This window comes from Carassius gibelio, chromosome A7 (genome assembly GCF_023724105.1).
Source record: "Carassius gibelio isolate Cgi1373 ecotype wild population from Czech Republic chromosome A7, carGib1.2-hapl.c, whole genome shotgun sequence".
Lineage (NCBI taxonomy): Eukaryota > Metazoa > Chordata > Actinopteri > Cypriniformes > Cyprinidae > Carassius > Carassius gibelio.
Genome location: NC_068377.1, coordinates 9171817 through 9191615, shown reverse-complemented (window position 1 = coordinate 9191615; position 19799 = coordinate 9171817). Strand labels below are relative to the sequence as shown.

Sequence of the window (19799 nt, the reverse complement as noted above, 5' to 3'; positions counted from 1 at the left end):
TACAGTGTAATATGTGAGTTTTCTGTATGTGTAGATTTCCTGACCTGCTGCCTTTGCCAAAATGAGCAGTGAACAACCAGAGCACACTGTTTTCAGTGTGGCAAATGAATTGAGGAAATATCCAATTGTAGGCAGTATGCGGTATACAGTAGCTGTCATCCATTCTGAACATGGCTACATGTGGTACTTACTTCACTGGAGTCCTCCTGCTGGTTAATGACAGTCAGCGCATCCTCAGAGGCCTGTCGCTTAGCCTCGGCCAGAGCTCTCTCCATCTTGGAGCGCTCAGCAGAGATCATTTCGTGAGCTTTCCTCTCAGCATCTGACACTGCCTTCTGCAGCTCTGACATGGCCTGTCTCTTCACTTCATTTACTGCCTCCTCTGGAAATGAGAAGGGAATATCAAGACATTATACCCCTGTAGACCACTGCTGTTCCTCTCAACATTCTTTATTGAAGCACTCAAAGCTTGCAGCTTGTTCCATCTCTCCAAACAGATGTACATCATCCAAGATTTAAAACATTTTGTCAGAAAAATAAGCTATTAATAATTGATCCAAACAACCTTATAATTATATCCGGAGTTGATAGGCAGTAGACATCTCGAAAGGTTAGTCACAAGCTTGCCTATTTACCTAACAATATTTTTACAGCACAAATGCATGGCTTTGTTACTGAGGCTGGGTCACTCCATATAGAAGAAGGAAACCAGAATGACCTCTGGTAAACCTTGTTCTACAAATGACAGAGTTTGACACTAAATGTTTGTGTTTGCACTTATATCTGTGTGTTTTCAGGACATGCAGGTGTGAGTGTGTACGGGTGATGTCTAAAATAGAAATCCAACACCTGACTCATTAGCGCTCTGAACATTAGGGTTCCTTGAGCTCCATTGTCTTAAAATGTGAACATGTAACATAAACTCTAAGGCCTAGTGAGCTAGATTTCAAGATTACAAATGATTATACACATATACTTGCATTGCGTTCAGTACTGAAAATAATCATAAACATTGTACAATCAAATTAAAGTGAATTATTTTGCCCAATATTTGAGTGATTTTTTTTTTCTGTGATTCACTTAGTATCACGCTGTTAGCTTAGCAACATGCTAACACCAAATTAATCAATTCTCTTGCGCCTCTCACAAGAAGTTGCCTATGCGTCTAAAAAAACAGTCACTTTTAAAGTTCCAGTTATGTTAGAAAGCTGCATAAAAGGTTGCTGTCTATGTACACAACTACACAGCTCACTAGATTTGAAGATAAATATTTTTTGTGGAACTATGGTTTAGATGGTATGTGGGTGATTTCAAAAACTGTCTGGATATGATGTGCTTGGTGAATGCATGTGTATTGCTGCAGGGGGTACACACACACACACACATTCCATATTTTTCATATGTCTGAGCTCTATACACTTTGCCCCATAGTGTGTTTACTCTAGAAAGCTGGTTATGAGGAGCCCGGTCATAAATATCTGTCATAAAACACCCTCCATTCAATTCTCCATAGAGTTCTGCCTCAGGGTACTAACTGACTAAGTGTATGTGTGTGTGTTTTCAAATCTACATCACTACTGTCTCAGCTGGAAAACTAGTTAGTATTCAGTTTGTACTCTCCGCACCTCCCACACACATTTCCTCATATTTTCATCCTGTCTTTGCCTTCATTCTTCACTTCTTTGCTTTCTTTCTTCATCTTTTAGGTTCTCTACAATTTTTTTGTATCTTTGAAAACAGTAAACTGCTTAATCAGAATCGGAGCATGCACCACTAAAATGAGTGCAAATGTAATTAATTTTTATCAGGGAGACTTGGGAGCAGATGCTAGAGCAATTGGCACATAATGGAAAACATGGGGCGGCAATATTAACATTTTAATCCCACAGGGATATGACAGTTGTCTTTTTTCTTTCTTTCTGCTATTCTCTTGCATTTTCAAAGACAGGCCTCACTAAAGACAAAGGGACATGACAATCTGGACACCCACAGGCAAGAAAATTCATGTTTGGCACCCCTTTAATATCTCAATTATTTCACAAAGACAGCAATGAATGGATAATGAATAAATGAATTAGCAGTTTCTTCAAATGTTCTCCTTTGAAAAATATCCTAGTAGTCTCACTATTGGTAATCTGTTTTCATTTTACCTCTGGAAGTTTCAGAAGAGAACTGTCAATGCTTTAAACTATGGTTTACACTCAGTCTGCCACCAAATATGATTTCAAACATTTTCCATCAAATACTTCAAAGTCTGATTCATCTTAGCTATACTATCCACATTAATACATGTCAATGTCAATGATTGTCTCATTTGTTTACATTAGATACTTTAGGGGAAACACCTGCAAAAAAGTTTAATAAGTAAAAATAAACATAACTAGAACATAATACAAGGCCATCTATGCAATAAAATGTAAAAAAGAGCAGGTTGGTTTGTAATGCAGGTGCTGTTACTCACCCTGCTTGTTCTGAAGTTGCTTTAATGCTGGCGAGAGCGGGATACTTGTAGCACCTGTATGAAAAACAACTGAAGTTAAAAAGGCTTTTGTCACAGTGAAAATGCAGCTAAGTTTTGCATACAACAGCAGCAGTATTCCAGCATTTTAAATTAGTAATGGTATATTGATTTTACTCAGCTGTAATGTTACTGGTGTGGGTCACAGTTAATAAGTGCCCTTTGACCTCTGACCTTTGGGAGAGTGATGCCACCTGTGCTCTGGCTGACCCCATCAGTATTGTGTATGACCTACATGGCACAGAGGGCAACCAGGCTTTTGTACAGCCCCCTTAACTTTTTACTTTATATCTAGCTACAGTAATAAAACAGACTCTAGATAACAAGAACAATCCAGCCGTGCTTCTCCCTCACTTCTCTTTCATCCTTTCTTTGGGCAGGGTCAAGTTTGTTGGCCCTACCTGTGCTGCTCTGCTGTTGACTGTGGCAGGTTACTGCATTCTCACTGCAGCTTTAACTGCAGTTGTCTTTCATGGTCGTGAACATGGTCGTGACAGATGGAGAGCTCTTAACAATAATGACATTCAATGGTCTTTCCCGCTCCTGGCCTTGCATAACTATGGCTGTGAGGCCCTGCAGGCCAGTGTGCATATGTCTTTGTGCACGCCGTGGAAGTAGTTGACAGTAGACAATGCACTTACCAGCCTTCCGCCAGATCTCCTCGGGCAGGTAGCCTGATGGGGGACGGTGCAGGAAGTCTCTGTGAATTTCTGTAAAAGAACATGAAAAAAGCGACTTGAGTTTACCTGGATGAGAGAAAAGCTTCTTATACTCCTTCAGACGTGGAAAATACCAAAACAATCATGACATGCTTTTGGAGGTTGACTACCAGATGTAATAAAAAAAAAAAAAAAAGATTTAGTCCTGATTACAGCAATCATATTGAGAATTTTGTTGGATGCGTGTTTAATTTTTCTGTCTCATAACACTGATAGACCCTTCCACAGTGAAATATAATCAGTACAAAATTCCTCATAGTTGCATAATAAACATTGAATATGTTATGACTGCCAGTGTCATGCATTTATTTTTCTTTTCAATGGCAACAGAAAAATTACATTACTGGGAACTTTATTGAGTCTAGTTAGGACAGTGTTTCCCATCCCTAATACCAGGAACCTACAGTTCTCCACATTTTGGATGTCTCCCTTAAATGACACCTAATTAAAATCATAGATCACTGTACTAATGACTCTTACAGAGAAACCCAAATACTGTTCTGTGAATCCTAAGGAACGGTGTGGGTTCGGACAATGCTGTGACAGAAAGGATAAGCTGCACCATGACCCTGGCTGTAGACTAGAAAAGGTAGGGTAAAGACAAACTGTAAGGTAAGGTAAGTGGGCTAAATGTAGGATCCCAATGCTGACTGGTCACCTAAAAAAAAACAGGTCCGATTTTTTTGAAGTCGCTTCATTTAGTTTTAAATCGCATTCATCTTGAGTGGTGTGTTGGCTGACGCAAACCATTTAGATGAGGGTGGTGTCTGCAGTCGCTAAGAATGTGTGAGACATGCTGCATGCCGAGCATCTGTGCCTGCATCGGCAATGGTGCATGTACCTAGCGGCTGTGTGTCATTGCTGTTAGGAGTGTTGGAGGAGGAAGAGTTGTGGTGGGGAGGAAGAGGAGGAGGCCGCTGGGCGGAGCTCCCACCTTTTTTCATATCCTCCACATCGCTATAGCGACGGATCCAGTGGTTCATCTCCTCGCGGTCCGCCTCCTGGCAGCGTCGCAGCACGGTGAGGGAACGCCGTGTCTTCTCCACCATATCCATTATACAGTTCAGCAACTATAGAAAGGAAAGGAAAATAGTAGAAAAGGATATTATGAACCAACATTAGACTTACATCCTAAAGTCCACACTAACAATTCCATATCGCACCTTTGGCCATTACTAATAGAAAAATATGCTATATTTTATTTGACTTTGATGCATTAGTGAGCTATTTTTTTGAGTGTGTGTGTAATCCAGTGGTGCAGTGAGCGGTTGATTGGTTAAGCAACAATAGCCCTACAACAGCTGTACTGCCAGTGGGAGAAGCCAAAACAATTCAATCTTCCCCCATGCTTCTACAGCCTTCTTTCACTTTTGTCCTCTTTCCTCCCATCTTCCCCAACCACCCACCTACCCACAAAAACTTCTCCCCTCATCCATGTGATGCCATTCTTCACTCTTTGAGTATGTTGTTGGCTGTATTTATTTCAGATTTGGATACGGTCCAGAATAAGCCTGATTTCACAGACTGCAAGCCGTGTCTCAGCTGTTCTCTTCAGTGGGAACGTCCTCCACTGGGTTCCTCCCTCCATCTGTGGCCTTTTTATTTAATGTGTTTGATTGTAAGTCTGTGTAGAGGCCATGGTGAGGTGAGCAAAAAGCAAAACAAAGCATAACAGCATAACAAACTGTCATCCAGAAAAGGTCTGAACTAAGTCATCTACTATCAGGTGCCATCAAAATGTGGCACAGCTTAAGTCTGTCAACATCCCCTTCACTAAGTTGCTCTCCTATTTTTTCTTTGACACCTTTTCCCTTCTGTACCACTTTACTATGTCCATAAGTTGACATTGTTTTTGATTTGGTGCACCATCTTGGTCAAGTTGGTTTTGGTTCTTAGATCACCTTGGACAGGAACCTACCATATTACAAAAATCATTCTAACCACATTAATCTAATATAACTTGTTTCCCCCCATCAGAGTTAGCAACTATTATGCTCTCTGCTTTATGTATGAAAGATAATTAAAAACCAAGCATCTGGTCACACATACGTTATCGAGGTGCTTCCATTCCTCAGCCCACTCGCGGTCTGTCAGCCGATGATCAATCACTTCCTCTTGACGTGCTCCATGCACGGCTGTAACACAAGCACAGTGCTACATTAGCATACGCACTAACTCATAGAGAATCCATGTCCATATAAGTGCAATTCTACAATGCTCTGCATTCCTGACATTATTTCTGCATTTGGCAATATTACTCAAATTCAAAAGTCTAAACCATAACCTCTGTTAGGATTAGCCATACTTAAATTTGTTGTAAAACTGCATGTACTGTATATAAATACACCTGTGACTGTGTAGAATTTGAATTCTTGTTTAAAGCATTGTGGTTAACAACACTACTTAACTATGGCCTCAAGTAGCTTATTAGTTTATTTTACTACAGACTACACCACTCTGACCTGTCTGCCGGTGACGATCCCGGACATCTCTGTGCTCTGCGTGTCTGTAAGCATCTCTGTAGTGGTGGGCAAGTGCCATGTCTTCCAAACGGTAATGCTGTGGGGCAGGAGGGTTAGGATGTGGAAGGCCATTGGGTGGATGCGTCGGTAGGCCGTTGGGGGGAGGGTGAGAAGGTAAACCACTGCTGGGGCTGAAGCGCTGACTGGGGCTCACTGTGCATGGACGTTTGGCCAGGTGCTCCGGGTGCAAGCCATCCCTGTCCCCTGCAATCTCTTTGGTCCTGTTACAAAGATTGTAGATATACTTGGAAATGCTGTAGAAATTACATTTTTGAGAGTTAGGAGGGCTATTGATAGTTTTTCATTCTTGCAGTCTAACCCATCCCACCTCCCTCTTTCTCTCTGCCCCTCCACTGTGTCCAAATGTTGAGGCCAGCTGTGAGCCATTTGTGGATTCTAGCCTTAATATACCAAGAAACAGACTTAAATCCCAACCCCTTAATCTTTCCCGTTCTCACCCGTTTCTCTCTCTCTCCTGAGCTGCTGTACTGTGAGAGCTGCTCCCTTTGGCAGATGTTCAGCGACACTGGTGTTTTGGAGCCATCTGGCTGGCCTGTGCTGCAGTGTTGATAATAATCTGTTTAGCTGAGTGCAGCAGCCAGGCATTCAGGGCTAAAGCTCCTCTCCCTTCTGTGAGCATGAAATAAATGTGTGTGCGAGGACTGTGCAAGCTTGTTTTCTTGCACTTGAGAGTAGAGTGCAATTGGCATGGACATCTGAATCTGGCTGCATGTTCAACACCCCATCATGCCCGCCTCCAGAACCAACCCCAAAACTTCCAACCTTTTGCAGCATTTCTGCAGTTGAGGCCAGATTTCCCACAAATCAAAGCAACAGCTGGGGCTCCTGCCGTGATATGGTAAGCCTAGGCTTCAGAGACGGAGGTGTATGGATTACAGTAGGGGACTGCCCATTCCTCTACCCCACCCCTCTCTTTCTCTTTCTCTCTCTCTCTCTCTCTCTCTCTCTCTATTCATCCCTCCCCCAGGATCAGCTCATGCAGGGGTTCAGCAAAATCACCATCTGGACACATCACTGACATATGGACAGCTACTGGGGAACTAACAGAAGACAATGCGGTTGAGAGAGTAGAAGAAACAACAAAAGGAGACAAACAGAAATATTGGTGCTTTAAATCCCAACATTAATTTTCTGATTGTTAAGAGTTCTAAATGACCAGCATTTGTGTGATGTTAAAGCATCTGTTTCTGCTCCATTGACAAATGGCATCACCTGGCAGACACGCCGCATACATCTTTACCTTCTCTCTATCCTCCTCACAGTCTCTTTCTGTGTGGCCTAACCTTCCCACACCCTCCACTTATTACATTGAGTGTGCGTGCATTTCAGAGCTACACAGGAAGAAGTATGCCCAGGGCAAGGTTGTGTTGACATTTACCATAGCTGTCTACATTTTTGCCTTTTGCTTGACTTTGTAGATATTTATGACTTAAGGTATTTGTTATGAAAATGGTACACAGAAAGACAAGTTTGTGTGTGTGTTAAAGTGTGTATACCTGTCCGGGGTACGTCTCTTGCCATGCTCATTGAGTTCCAGCATGATCTCAGAGGAGTCCAGGGGAGAACTGGCATTGGCATCCAGCAGCAACTGTTCGTGCTGGGCCAGATACTGTGCTGGGGTCTGCTTAGCAATCCGAGCACAGTGAAGAAGCTCCCTCTGCAGTAAGGGCAAGTTAGCCTACCAGACAGAAAGAAAGAGAAAACAAAATGTGGTTCAGAAAGAAAAGCTTTTCTTTTTATAAAGACAAACACAAATCTCCAGGATCAGTAGGGCTGGTTTGGTGCCACTGGACCACTAACAGAACTGGTTAATGAAGCTTGTTGACCAGTACTTTCTTATGGTTTATGATGGACATTATTGTTTATGGTGAATCCTGACCAGAATGGCTTTCTTAGTTAATAAAGTAAATCTTGAGGATTAAGCAAATTAAGATTCCTGGTGGGGGCAATCATTGGATTATGCAGGTCAGGATAATTGTTTTTTTTTATGGAGCTGGTTAACCAAATAATTCTAGCAGTTTAGTTTAGTTAGTCTGGTGGCGACATCAGCATACCAAGTGGAGACCAGTATTTAAAACACAGCATATTCTGATGACCAGCTATGTTGGTCTTTTTACAGGCTTTGTGTTCAGAGAGCGAGAGAAAGAACGAGGATGAAATAAAACAGACACTTTCTCTGGCCCACCATGTGTTTGTGCCTTGCTGAGGTCTGCAGGAGAACTCTGCTGCCTCTTGCTTGTTGTCCTTTTCTCTCTGGCTGTCAGTATAACGCTACACAGCTTGCTGATGATACAGATGTGTAACATCAACTCTGCAGGCCTTTGACAACAGCCTGTGAGCAATTGCTGGGTGCCATGTACCACAGTGCTCTGCTTTGAATAAAACACTCACACTATGAGATATGTCTTGTGTAGTCTATACCTCACTAGCACACTCACAAGCATAGTGGAAGATGGGGGGTGGGGGCCTCCATGGCAACTTATATACATATATGACATTTGAGATTTAAATGTGTGAATGTGTTTTTGAATTATTTTCTCTTTGTAATGTATTCCTAGATTTTAAGCTGGTCAGAGGAGTGTGGCATATGACTTGATGCCCCTTCAGTACTAGGACATTCTTTCAGCACCCAACTTGGGACTGACAGTTTAAATCTGTGTTATCACTATATGTATTTCACTGCAGTTGTAAATATGTTTTGTGAATAGGTTGTATGTTTACCAGTCACAGAGATTACATATCTATGTCTATGTATTCACATGCGTGTTAAAGATGTGTTGACATTAATTCAGGGAGTCACAATGCAGAATATATTTGTAACTCAATATTTTGTAATTAAATATGCAGTCAATTATTTTTTTTTGTGTGCATCAATGCAGAATCATTTGAGAAAGAATAACAATGCATCAGAGAATCTGTGTATTTGGCTGAGCCCTGGATCTATGCAATGTCTGTGGACAGAAAGGGATCAGCATAAAAACAACAGCAGCAGAGCAACGGAAAGCTATGCTGCTTATGGCACCCGCTGCAACATCTGCCAGGAAATCTTCTTTGGCCCACACCACTCCTCTCTACTCTGGGTAAACACAAGTGTGCCAATTTTAATGAATCGCAAATGATGGCCATATGGAGCACTAGATCAGCCTAGCCACAGCAGAGTGTGGGGGTTGGAAGGGGCCGAGGATGCTTTATCAAAAGGACTTAACTCATCCACATGTACGGAAAAACATGTATGTGGTCAGGCCAGGGAAATGCAGAGTGAGTCTGCTTATGTGTGTGCCGATTCTGGCTGCCATCTATCTACCTTCTTTTTGTTTGTCACTTTGCCTGTATTTCTCAAAGTCCCTCTACCCTCCTCCAGCAAACCTTCCCATATGGTGCACCATAAGGAAGAGCTCCTCATACAGATACAGAAAGACTTTTAGGAACTACGGCGGAGTAGTCTCCGCTTCAGATGGCACATCCACAGACTGTTCACCAACTGTCTGATGCATATTGCATAAATATGGCAAGAGATTTTTCAAAAAGCAACTTGATTGGCTGGTTTTATGAGGCAGGGTGCATGCAGTTTTATCAGTCTGCAGGGAAACAAAATTCCCTGACTGTTATAAAGAGCACTTCCAAAGACAAACTCTGGATTGCTGGACAAAGTTTGAATGGTTCATGCTCTCAAATCTTGATGATCTTTGATGTTTGTTATTAGAAAGTAAACAAGATACCCTTAAGTGTAACTGTATATTCCACTGGTAGCACTTTATTTTACAGATCCTGTTACCTCATGTACATACTATGTACTTATTATAGTAATTACAATAACTATGTAATAACTAGGTACTAACCCTGAACCTACCCCTAAACCTAACCCTACCCCATGTAGTTACGTTGTATTACCAGAACTTTCTTAGATAAATACACTGTAAGTACACTGTAAGTACATGTTAGTACACGTACTGTAAAATAAAGTGCAACCATTCCACTTTTCTCTCAGAGTTGTATGTGATTTACCTATTCCTGGGTTAAGTTTGTTGTTGTATAGTTAACCAGTTGGCCCCTTCCTTACTAAGTGGACAATTCTTGGCCAGAACACAATGCAATGTGAATCTAGCGTTATCCAAATAGTTAAAAGTCTGGCTACACAAGGTTACTGGCAGAAGAACTTTGTGTGTATGTGATGAATGTTGTTATGCCTGTTCGTACCTTGAGAAATGGAATGACAAAGGGACGCAGGGGAAAGTTTGTGGCTTCCTGAAGTTTGGAGTGGAACTCTTCAATAGTTAGAGTTGAGTTCTGATAAGACAGAAATAGAAAACAATTTTACACCCGATGGAGAAAAGAATAGGAGACAGCACATACTGTTAATGATAAAGAAAGCCATCAGTCACTCACCACTAGCCCCAGAACCAGGCTGCGTACACGTTCTCCTATCTCGGGCGAGATGTCGTTGCCAAACTGCTGCAGTGTGGTGAGAAAACGCTTAAGCTTACAGAGTTGTCGGGCTCCACAGGCAGGGGGAAGCTGCTGGGTGGGCAGAGACGCAGTAGAAGAGGTGGCCGGTCCATTGCTGAAGCCGTTGGGGGTTGAGGGAGCTCCGTTTAGTGCCGTTGGAGAGTGGCTGCTCCCGTTCAGCACTGAGGAAAGATAGCCACTGTTTGTTTTAGCATCATTTAAGTCACAGCAGACTCTTGTAATCTTGCTTTCATTTTTCTCCATATCAGTCCTAGGAAGCACTCTCCAGGAAGATTCAACATAGCATGAAGAGGGCACATGCATTCTGAGATTGGTCAAAAAACAGACTGAAACTACAGATACACTATGACAGTAACAAAGCACATTGTTCTGTACTCTTCATTTCATCCTCTATGTTGAACAAACACACCGCGAATGGGACCATCGGCAACATCTCACTATCTCTCTCTCTATGACATACACACACGCCGCCCACCCGGTCTATTGCTCCCCACTGCTCACCCACTCACTCACTCACTCACTCACTCACTCACTCACTCACTCACTAAGACACAACTATAAGAGGAACGTGTTAAAGAGGTCCCAAAAATAGCCCCCTGAACCGGGTTACTTTTATTCCAATAGCAGGTGTGTGTCTAAATCAGACTGTGCACATGTCCACCAGCTGAGAGCAGATTTGCAGCTTTCTGAGCTCAGGCTGCCCCATCGAGACGTCTACTCCATCTCCACTTCTGCATCTCATCCCTGCTCTCTTTCCTCTTCCTTCTGATGGTCGAGTGGTTCTTTGGTTCAATCTCCCTAAGAGTAGGCCTTATATCTTATGTTACCTGTGCCCGAGGCCATGACCACAGATAAACAAACATTACATGAGCAGTGGACACAGCAAGAGGTGCTTTGAGTTAGAGACCATAATCCTCTGGGACATTGGGAAGCATATGATTGTACAAACACACCTCAGAGGGTAGCTTTTCTTCAGGTTTTGAAGCATGTTAACACTGCTGGGTGTGAGTGTGTGCATGGCTTCATGTTGCAGAACACACTCACAGTCTTTCATATTCGCTTGTGCCCCTTTTTATCTCGCCATTCCAGGCTGGACACATGTGGGTTTACCATGTGACCCCCACACTTGTGTTCTGGTTTTAGAGTGGCAAGCAGGCTACACTACTACCCATTGAACAGGTGAAACAACAAGGCCCGTCATTGCTATATAGGGTAACGAGATCTGCCAAGCCCTGCCGAGCCTGATGCTGCCTGTGAATCCCTCCGTATGCAGTAAACAAATCTCTTGCTGTGTATCCTAAGCACTCACACACCCAGACAATGGCTCAACCCATCATACACAAACACTCTCAAACACTCTCGGTCATGTTACAAGTGCATTCTGTGCTATAAGAATACTCAGAACATGACAATTACTACTATTGATCTAATAGAGACTCCTTTAAATTATTCTATGTTCTGGCAGGGCTCTAATAAAATGTTTATGAAGATGTTTATTAAGTGTACTGTCCCATTGTACATTTTAATGTGCATAGAGTTGCCTCAAATATGTTATTATTAAGTTAGCTAGTAGCTACCTATAAAAAGTTGCCATTCACACATACACCTGACACGTCACAATGGCCGATTGGATGAATTTGTTGTCTTAGAGTGTTATGAATGCAGCAATTTCGAAAAACAAATATTTGCATGTTTTGTATTATAGGATAACTTACTTGTTGTAGGTGTGAATGATGCGTTGCGATTGACTGCCTGACTGACAGCTGGGGGTGGAGGTGGCATTGTGGGCGGAGTTGACCTGGGCTGGGTTTTGACATCAGCAGGTGAATCTGGCATCGTTCCAGCCTCCTGTCGTGTGCTACCTGCAGATGACATAAAACAGTTGTATTCTTTTAGCACTTTGCCATTATATGCAAAAGTAGTGAGATAGACAAGCAGTGATAAGGACAACAACATGTACATTCAAACCCGTATCACCATGTAAAATGCTATGGGTAACTGCCAAGCCACAGCTCTGGCCAATACTTAATTCTACTTTCCACACACATGAAAGTTACATGGCACTTGTTCAAACTGTATAATGTTTGACACATATGTTTTGTGTTGTTCACGGTGCTAGATCATGCGTGTGGCATTCTTTTTCCAGCGGTACCCTTCTAGTGAGTCGTTCAGACAGACTTATAATATTTCATAGCAGTAAATCTGAGCAGTCTCCCGCTGATAGAGATAAAGTGTGGCTTTGGCAGACTGAGGCAGAGGGTAAATGTCATTGCTCTTGGAAACATCCAGTCACACCTGTTCTGCTACTCAGCTGCTGCTGACGGGACCCCTCTGCCCACCACCCCTCTATCACCCTGACATCCACATCAATGTCCTCCATCCCCCACCCGCTCCCACGCCTGTTGTCCACTCTTGTGCGATGGACAGGTTCTTGACAGCCAGTGACAAGTGCAGCTGGATCTGCTGCTGTCCATCACAGTGCTGAACACTTCAACAAGGCTGCGTTCACACCGGCCCTCATCTGTGCTCCGCTGAGGGACCAAACATGGCAAGTCTTCCTCACTCTTGTCTGCCTGGCCTGCATTGGTCATGTGACAATCCTTTTGTCTACCCAGGTCCCTAACCATAGTATCACATGCTGATCTCCCAGTTCTATCTTCACATGTAAAGTAGCACACTCATCGCTGTCAGTCATGCGATGGAAATGTAGTTCATCAGAGTTCATGCTTTCTCTTCAGTGTCAAAGCGAAACTGTCCCAACAAACCAGAAAACACCGAATTACGACAGTTGAATTAGGCAGGTTATGTATATGTCAGTACTGATAAGATATAATTTGTGTATGTGTGGTTCAGGTATTCGTTACATCGTGTCCTACCAAATGTCCCCACAAGGATAATAAAGCCTGAAATGTATCTATTTTTTTTTTTTATCAAAGAATCACACAATAAAGTTTGTACAGGATACAGTACACATAAAACACAAAAAGCTAACGTGTATGTGTGTGTTTATGTACACACAGATATTTCAAAAGAAGTACTATCAGATGGTACTGAGATTAGCACACAGCAACACTGGTGACAGTTCGCATTTGGTACTTCCCAACATTGTCTGTCCAAGAAGGACAGTTTAGATGCCACAAACACAGAGGGAAGAACTTCAATGCTCATTTATTTATTCTAGAGTCCATAATATTGTTTAAAGAGCTGATAAATGTAAAAAACTTGTGTGTGGTAGTACTTTTTTATTTTTGGGGGGGATTGTTTAATTACTGTATAATGATGTATCTTTGTGTTACTGTATTATTTATAAAAATGTTATATGCTTATGACTAATTCATGCTTATCAAATGATTTTGTGTGTAAATCTGTAACTCGTTTCTCTTGAAAAATCATTTCCGAATTCATATTCTTTGGTATTTACTGAGTACTTTATGTTATTTGAGAAACCAGTGGAATCCAAAAAAACATAATATTACAATGATGTATCAAAAAACACATGGCAAATGTTGTTAGCATAGGTTAACTAAATGCATAAAAGTAAACAATAAACATATGCAGGTTTCACCTATATGTTGCGATGTGTGTGTGAACCTGTAGAGCAGCATGTGTTGAGCAGCAGACTCTCTGACAGGCGCTCTTGTCTCAATGCTGATAACTTACTGTGGATCAGTTGCCCTTACTTCTCTCCACTGTCACCTTCAGTCCGACAGAACTCCCGAAAAACAAGCACACCACCCTGACTGGTCGAGGCCCCAGGCCATGTTCGGAGAAAAGCCCCCACTGCCTGGTCGAGATGTCATGTGCAAAAATAACTAAACGTACAGGGTAGTCAAACTACTAACAGCCAGATAATTGGTGCTCGACCTTAGAGGGATGACAGCTGCAGGAGGGTGACAAGGTATGAGGCTGGTCTGTGGGTTAGGGGCCACTTCGACACATGGGACATTCTAAAGGGTCCTGAAGAGCACAGCATTTCTGCTGATTTTGTATTTTCCCAGTCCTTTGTCATATACCGTGTTCTAAACCGGCAAGTCATAATGGCAGCTAATTATAACATATTTGATGTTTACAGTATGCTGCCTTTAAGTAGGCTAAACAAAAATTGAAAGAAGGAACTTTGAGGACTTGAAGGGTGCATTAATTTATTAATTACCTGTAATGAATGGGAAATTAGACCAATTACATTTCATGATTCCTAGTGCACTGTGACAGAAATAGAATTTGTGCAACCAACAAAATCTTGATTGTTGCAGTTGCAGCTGGTAAGAACCACTTTTTTTATGCAAAAGACAGGATTTATAGTTTATTGTTTTACTCAGAAAAATTGCAATCTGTTAAATGTTATGGGAACTTTGGTTTGGGGTTCTTTCAATCACCAACATTTGAGACAAAGAAATTGTCTTGAAACATTAATAAAGAATGATACATGTAAAACATTATATGAACACCACAATTACAATAAAATAGCAATAACATTAAATATGTGCAAACGGGGTGTGAAAAGAGAAATTAGCTCTTAATTCTCATTTAAAGATTGACTGGTGCCCCAGGGCAATAAACATAACAATGTATTAGGACTAGTGCCATGCTGACCAAAATAGGCACTGGCTGGCCTGCCGTGCGGGGCTAACGGAGCACTGCTCTGTGCATCACTGTCCCAGTCATTGCCAAATGTAGACAGGTAGAGAGAGATCTTACTAAGGCCACAAGCACTGCCTGTCCATCTGTTACTCAGTCCAGCAGCTTGCAGCCTCTGAGGGGCCATTACACTAAGAACAAGCCAGCAAGCATTCACACGGACACAAATCAGTCACACATGACCTGAGGTAATGTTAATGTTAGCATTCAATAGGTGTCAGGCAATATGTTGTTATATATATATATATATATACACACACCAATGTCAATATCTAGTGAGTAGGGTGGCCAATGGCTGATACAGTACTGAGATATATATCGGAGGATTTATAAGAAGGAAGCCATTTCTGTGATTTGACATTATTTAAGCTTAAAAAGATAAATAACATCCCTTCCCTCCCAGGGCTTCTGGTTTAAAACAGAAAAACAGGCCATAATCACTCTTTCTAATTTGCTCTTAGTGAAGCAACACATGGTAATTCCTGCATGCATTCTCAGCGGATTGTGGAAGTTGCCATGACCTGGCTGCAGTCTCATGAACTCCAACAACAGGACTGAGTATTAGACAGAGGGGCTGTCAAATATAAGTAAACACAAGGGGAGAGAGGCAAATATGCAATGCTCTGCCTGTATCCACACTGGGATTACAGATAACTGATTAATCTGACCAGCTAAAGGACATCGCAGACACACACACACACACACACACACTGGGCACTGGATTTCACTTTTAATACATTAGAAGGTTCATGTATCAGCCCCTTCTGTGACCATCTGTGCTTCCATAATTCCCAAAAATACTTAGGTAAGGTACTAACTGAACATAAGATTCAAATTCATGACAGCTTTATCATGTGTAAAAGCAGCACAATGAATTGCTCAAAACTATGTATCTGTGCACCTATAGCAAAGAAAAATATTTTTTTCTTATCTCAGTTGTTTCTCCAAGACCGACTTGAGTCTAAGAGATAGTAAAACAAACACAGAGTGATTTTCCTCACTAAAATAATTAGATTTCAGAGGTGATTTTTTGTTTATTTTGATAGATTTATGGTTGTATTTACTCAAGACTTTACCCAGATCTGGAAGTAGACGGTCTACATTTTTCCATGCTTAATGCCTATTTAAAAAAAAAAATTTGTGATAAGCCACACCCTTTTATTTCTATTTTAGAAATGCGTTTTAGACAAAGCAAACTTTCTTTTACAAGAAACATCTGAGATAAATTTATATTTAAATCAAATGACTGAGAGCTTAATTTAGAGCTATAAAGAGACCATTTAAGGGGGAAAATCCTGTCTTGAAAAGCATACACATACAGTCAATTATATCTCTATGAGATGGAGGAACCATACTGAGAGATCAATAAGTCAAATAGATCTAGCTCGCAGTGCAATGCACTTTTAACAGACCTCCTAGATGTGTGATTTGATCCTCCATGCTGTGATTCTGTAATGATGTTAAAGCATTCTCTTTGGGCTTTTGCCTTGGCCATGTGCTTGATATCTGAAGAAAAAAAAATGCACACTTAAAACTAACATTGTCCATCTGCTTTTGTGTGCTATAATCAGTTTGAAAAAGCGCACCACAAAAGTGCTCCAGTTTGTAATTCTGAAGCTTTTTTTGGAGTCTTTTGAGATCATTTGCTTTCAGTAAAAGGTCCAAACACACAAGAATCCATCATATAATGACAAGCCCAGAATTCTGGTTTCTGTGATTTGCTCTTTTTAGAGTTTGTGAGATGTGTAGGGTTCTATTTAGCTACACTTAGCTAGAACTTAGTTAAATATTGCTAAAGTACTCTTTGGGGATTTCTAGGGATATCCTCAAATATAAAATAACTCCTAAAGTAATGTGTTTTGCTTTTTATAGAAGGGACAGATGCAAATGTATAGACCTATAAGGGACAAAGTTCTCTTTTAGGGAAAGGATTATGGGCTAGGTTTTTCTATTGTCAAAATAATCAGATTTATATAAAAACAACAGATGTCTATATAACATTTAAATGTCTAGGTAAATGTGTGTGCGAGACATTATTCCTTGTTCACACAGGCACTTGTTCCAACAATTGGTCTGTACTAAGCTACCTTTCACTCAAACACAGTGAAAAGCCCCTTGAGGTAACCCTCTCTCTGTCTTCACATGGCTTCTTTTCCCTGTCCCTGTATCTAACCCCCTCCTCTCCACTCCACTGTAATTCCCCCAGTCTCTAGGAATGCTCTTGTTTTTAATATCTCCCAGCTGCTCTGGCTCTGTGCCCGACCGCCTGCCTTCCCACATCTGCTCCCCATCAGGCCACTGCCGAGTCCACACAGACAGAGGCATCTCATCAAAACAGCAGGATTACAGCGCTCGACCCCTGGCCAGCACTTCAAGACCTGTCCATTTGCTATCCCTCTCCCCTGCCATCCCACCATCTCTCCTCATCATCACCCGAAGCTCCTCAGTAGACCCCTGAAATGGAGCCCACGTTCTAATATTTTATGGTGAAGAAACAGACATTGCCACAAGACTTGGATCTGACTGGACAATGTCCCAAGACAGACATGAGTCTGCCCCTAAAATGGCCTTTGTAGGAGCCAGCGTGAACTAGTGTGGGAACTATAGTGGGAGGTAACTACAGTAACTAGGTATATTTGGTTACTCAACTAGATCTAAATCATTTCTAATAAAAAAACAAATGGATTCTTGCTAACATCAATCTCCAGTTAGGATGCCCCTTTAGAAGGAACCTGCCTATGTAGGTAGTAGACAGCAAGGCAGCTCATTAGGTTTTGAAACAGAGTTAGAAAGTAAATTTGTCCATATCTGATTTGCCAGCATCATGTGGTCTCCATACTGGACAAGAGAGCTTATCCTTTACTTATTTACAACTTTTTCACTCATAATACAATAGAAAAAGAGTGAAAGGTCACACACACACAAATACACACTCTCTGTGAGTCTAAGCAGGAGTCTTCAGCTGAGCAAATATGTTTTGAGAAAACAAACATTCAGATGGCAATAAATTCATATTTAGTCAAAAGCTGAACAGACCCCTGGGCATTGAGACTCTGTATATGTATGTGTGTGAGAGAGATGTCCAGCGTGTCCAGTGTGTGGGAAAGAATGTTAGGGTCACCAAAAATGGTGCATGTTTAACCACAGTTGTGTTAAAGAGTGTAGCGACACATTCTCTTATGGCAGTTCCAAAAAGATCCTCATGTACTCCTGTTATGAGGAAGCAGACATACACACAGCGGTAAGAGGGGAATATCTCAACTCGGCTCGACTATAACACTTTATGAACAGACGAAAAGAAACATGTTTATCGAAAGATCATTTTCCACTCAAACACACTTTCAAGAGAGTTTACCTTGATTTAGCCAAGAAGGGTGCGGATAAACTGGGAGAAAGACTTAGTTCTAACCCTAGAATTAACCACAATCTTTTCCCCATCTTTCCTGTCCCTAAAGTCACAGCAATAAGCTACATCTGGAGAAAGCTATCCATTAGCATTCCCAGTGACAAAATGGTTCATTATGGCATCTACTAGCATGGACTAGTTGTTTAAGCTAACCTGCCAAACCTTGACCCCACTGGCCAACATGGATGTTGATTCAGGAACCTACCTGGCAAAGTCATGGTCTACTTCAGTAAGTTCTTTCCTCTTACCCTGTTGGTCCAGGCTGGTGGGGTGTGTGTAAAATACAGCATATAGACCAGAATAACCATCCTGAATATTGCTGGTAAAACTATAACAGCATTGTTTTTTTTTGGAAAGCTGACTGAGGGAGTATTGACGATCAGGCAAGTTAAGACACATGGGGTGCAAGCATATCATGCTATGGAGCAGCATACAAAACACAAGCTAGCATAGTAGATGTCTCTCTTTCTTTCATACTCGCTTGACTATTATTGTTATTATTGATAAAATTGTACTGAAGTCTCTGTGCCATCTGTTCTCTGCAGGGAAGGCTCTATCAGTGGTCAGGGTTCTGGAAAGCCAAGTACTACCCAAAAGGCAAGAGAGAAAAAAACTTCCTTTACAGATTTCTCCCAATGGCTGCTAATAAAATCCAGATGTTGCCGAGCTGCTCCTCCTATCCTCTCCTCAGCCGCCTGGCCTTAGCCATTCCTAAATAAAGGAAAGTATTTGTGACATTCAGCCGAGCCGGGACATGCCAAGAACAACTCCCCAGCTCGGCCCATCTGGAGTGTGTTAGGACAGCACTGGGCACCAGTCGAGAGTGTATGTCCACTTCTGCAGGAATATGGAACAGGCTAGCACAAAAGAAGGTGCTTGTTGTTTAGGTTCTTGTAAGTGGTCTGAGTTTTTTAGTTTTAAAGTGCAGAAATCTGTCTGTTTCACAGTCCAAGACTACCTTCTGAGTCTCATGTCCCTCCACCCTTCTGTGGACTTGTTGCATTTGTAGTTGTTTCCTGTGCTGCCTGAAGTAACCGTTGTGCTTAAGGCGGAGGCAGTGTGTTCTCAGTGTGTCGCTGTTCTCACACACCTGGACATCAATAACTGTCACACACTCTCACAAGCACACACATAGGAACGTCCTCAGCTCAGGCACCTGGGGACCAAGAGTAATGCCAGCTTACAGCCAACGCCAACACATCTGTCAACTGATATTCAAAGAGAGAGAGAGAGTTCTTTAGCGAGAGAGGAAAGCTACGACAACCAAGAAAAAGTCAATGTGTAAAAGAAGTGTAAGAAAGTGAAAGACTGTATTGTAATAAAGAAACTTTTGACCATCAAGTAATTTTTCTGTCTTCACTGACAGTGACAAAATCAAAGCCAAACAAACCAGGTTTGACATTTATGTGTAACGGAATATTGAGCCAGTAAGATGTCACTATGGGCAAAATGTTTTTGTTGAACATTGCTTGTCACAGTGGTTAAATGACATTCACTTCAACACCAAT

General features: G+C 41.7%; 1 protein-coding gene across 5 annotated transcripts in view; it reads right to left on the bottom strand.

The window, feature by feature from the left end:
* LOC128016587 (protein CBFA2T3) overlaps nt 1–19799 on the bottom strand; it is a 43362-nt gene that overhangs the window by 5471 nt on the left and 18092 nt on the right. For 2 of the 5 annotated variants that reach the window (XM_052601215.1, XM_052601220.1), the window contains exons 2-11: nt 11963–12109; nt 10167–10408; nt 9978–10067; nt 7277–7458; nt 5700–5980; nt 5287–5372; nt 4079–4307; nt 3160–3228; nt 2462–2515; nt 192–382 (exon numbers count right to left, since the gene is read on the bottom strand). In XM_052601215.1, coding sequence (XP_052457175.1) covers nt 192–382; nt 2462–2515; nt 3160–3228; nt 4079–4307; nt 5287–5372; nt 5700–5980; nt 7277–7458; nt 9978–10067; nt 10167–10408; nt 11963–12109 — 1571 coding nt within the window. The remainder of the gene's footprint in view (nt 1–191; nt 383–2461; nt 2516–3159; nt 3229–4078; nt 4308–5286; nt 5373–5699; nt 5981–7276; nt 7459–9977; nt 10068–10166; nt 10409–11962; nt 12110–19799) is intronic. The other 3 variants (XM_052601217.1, XM_052601216.1, XM_052601219.1) reach the window with 3 other exon arrangements.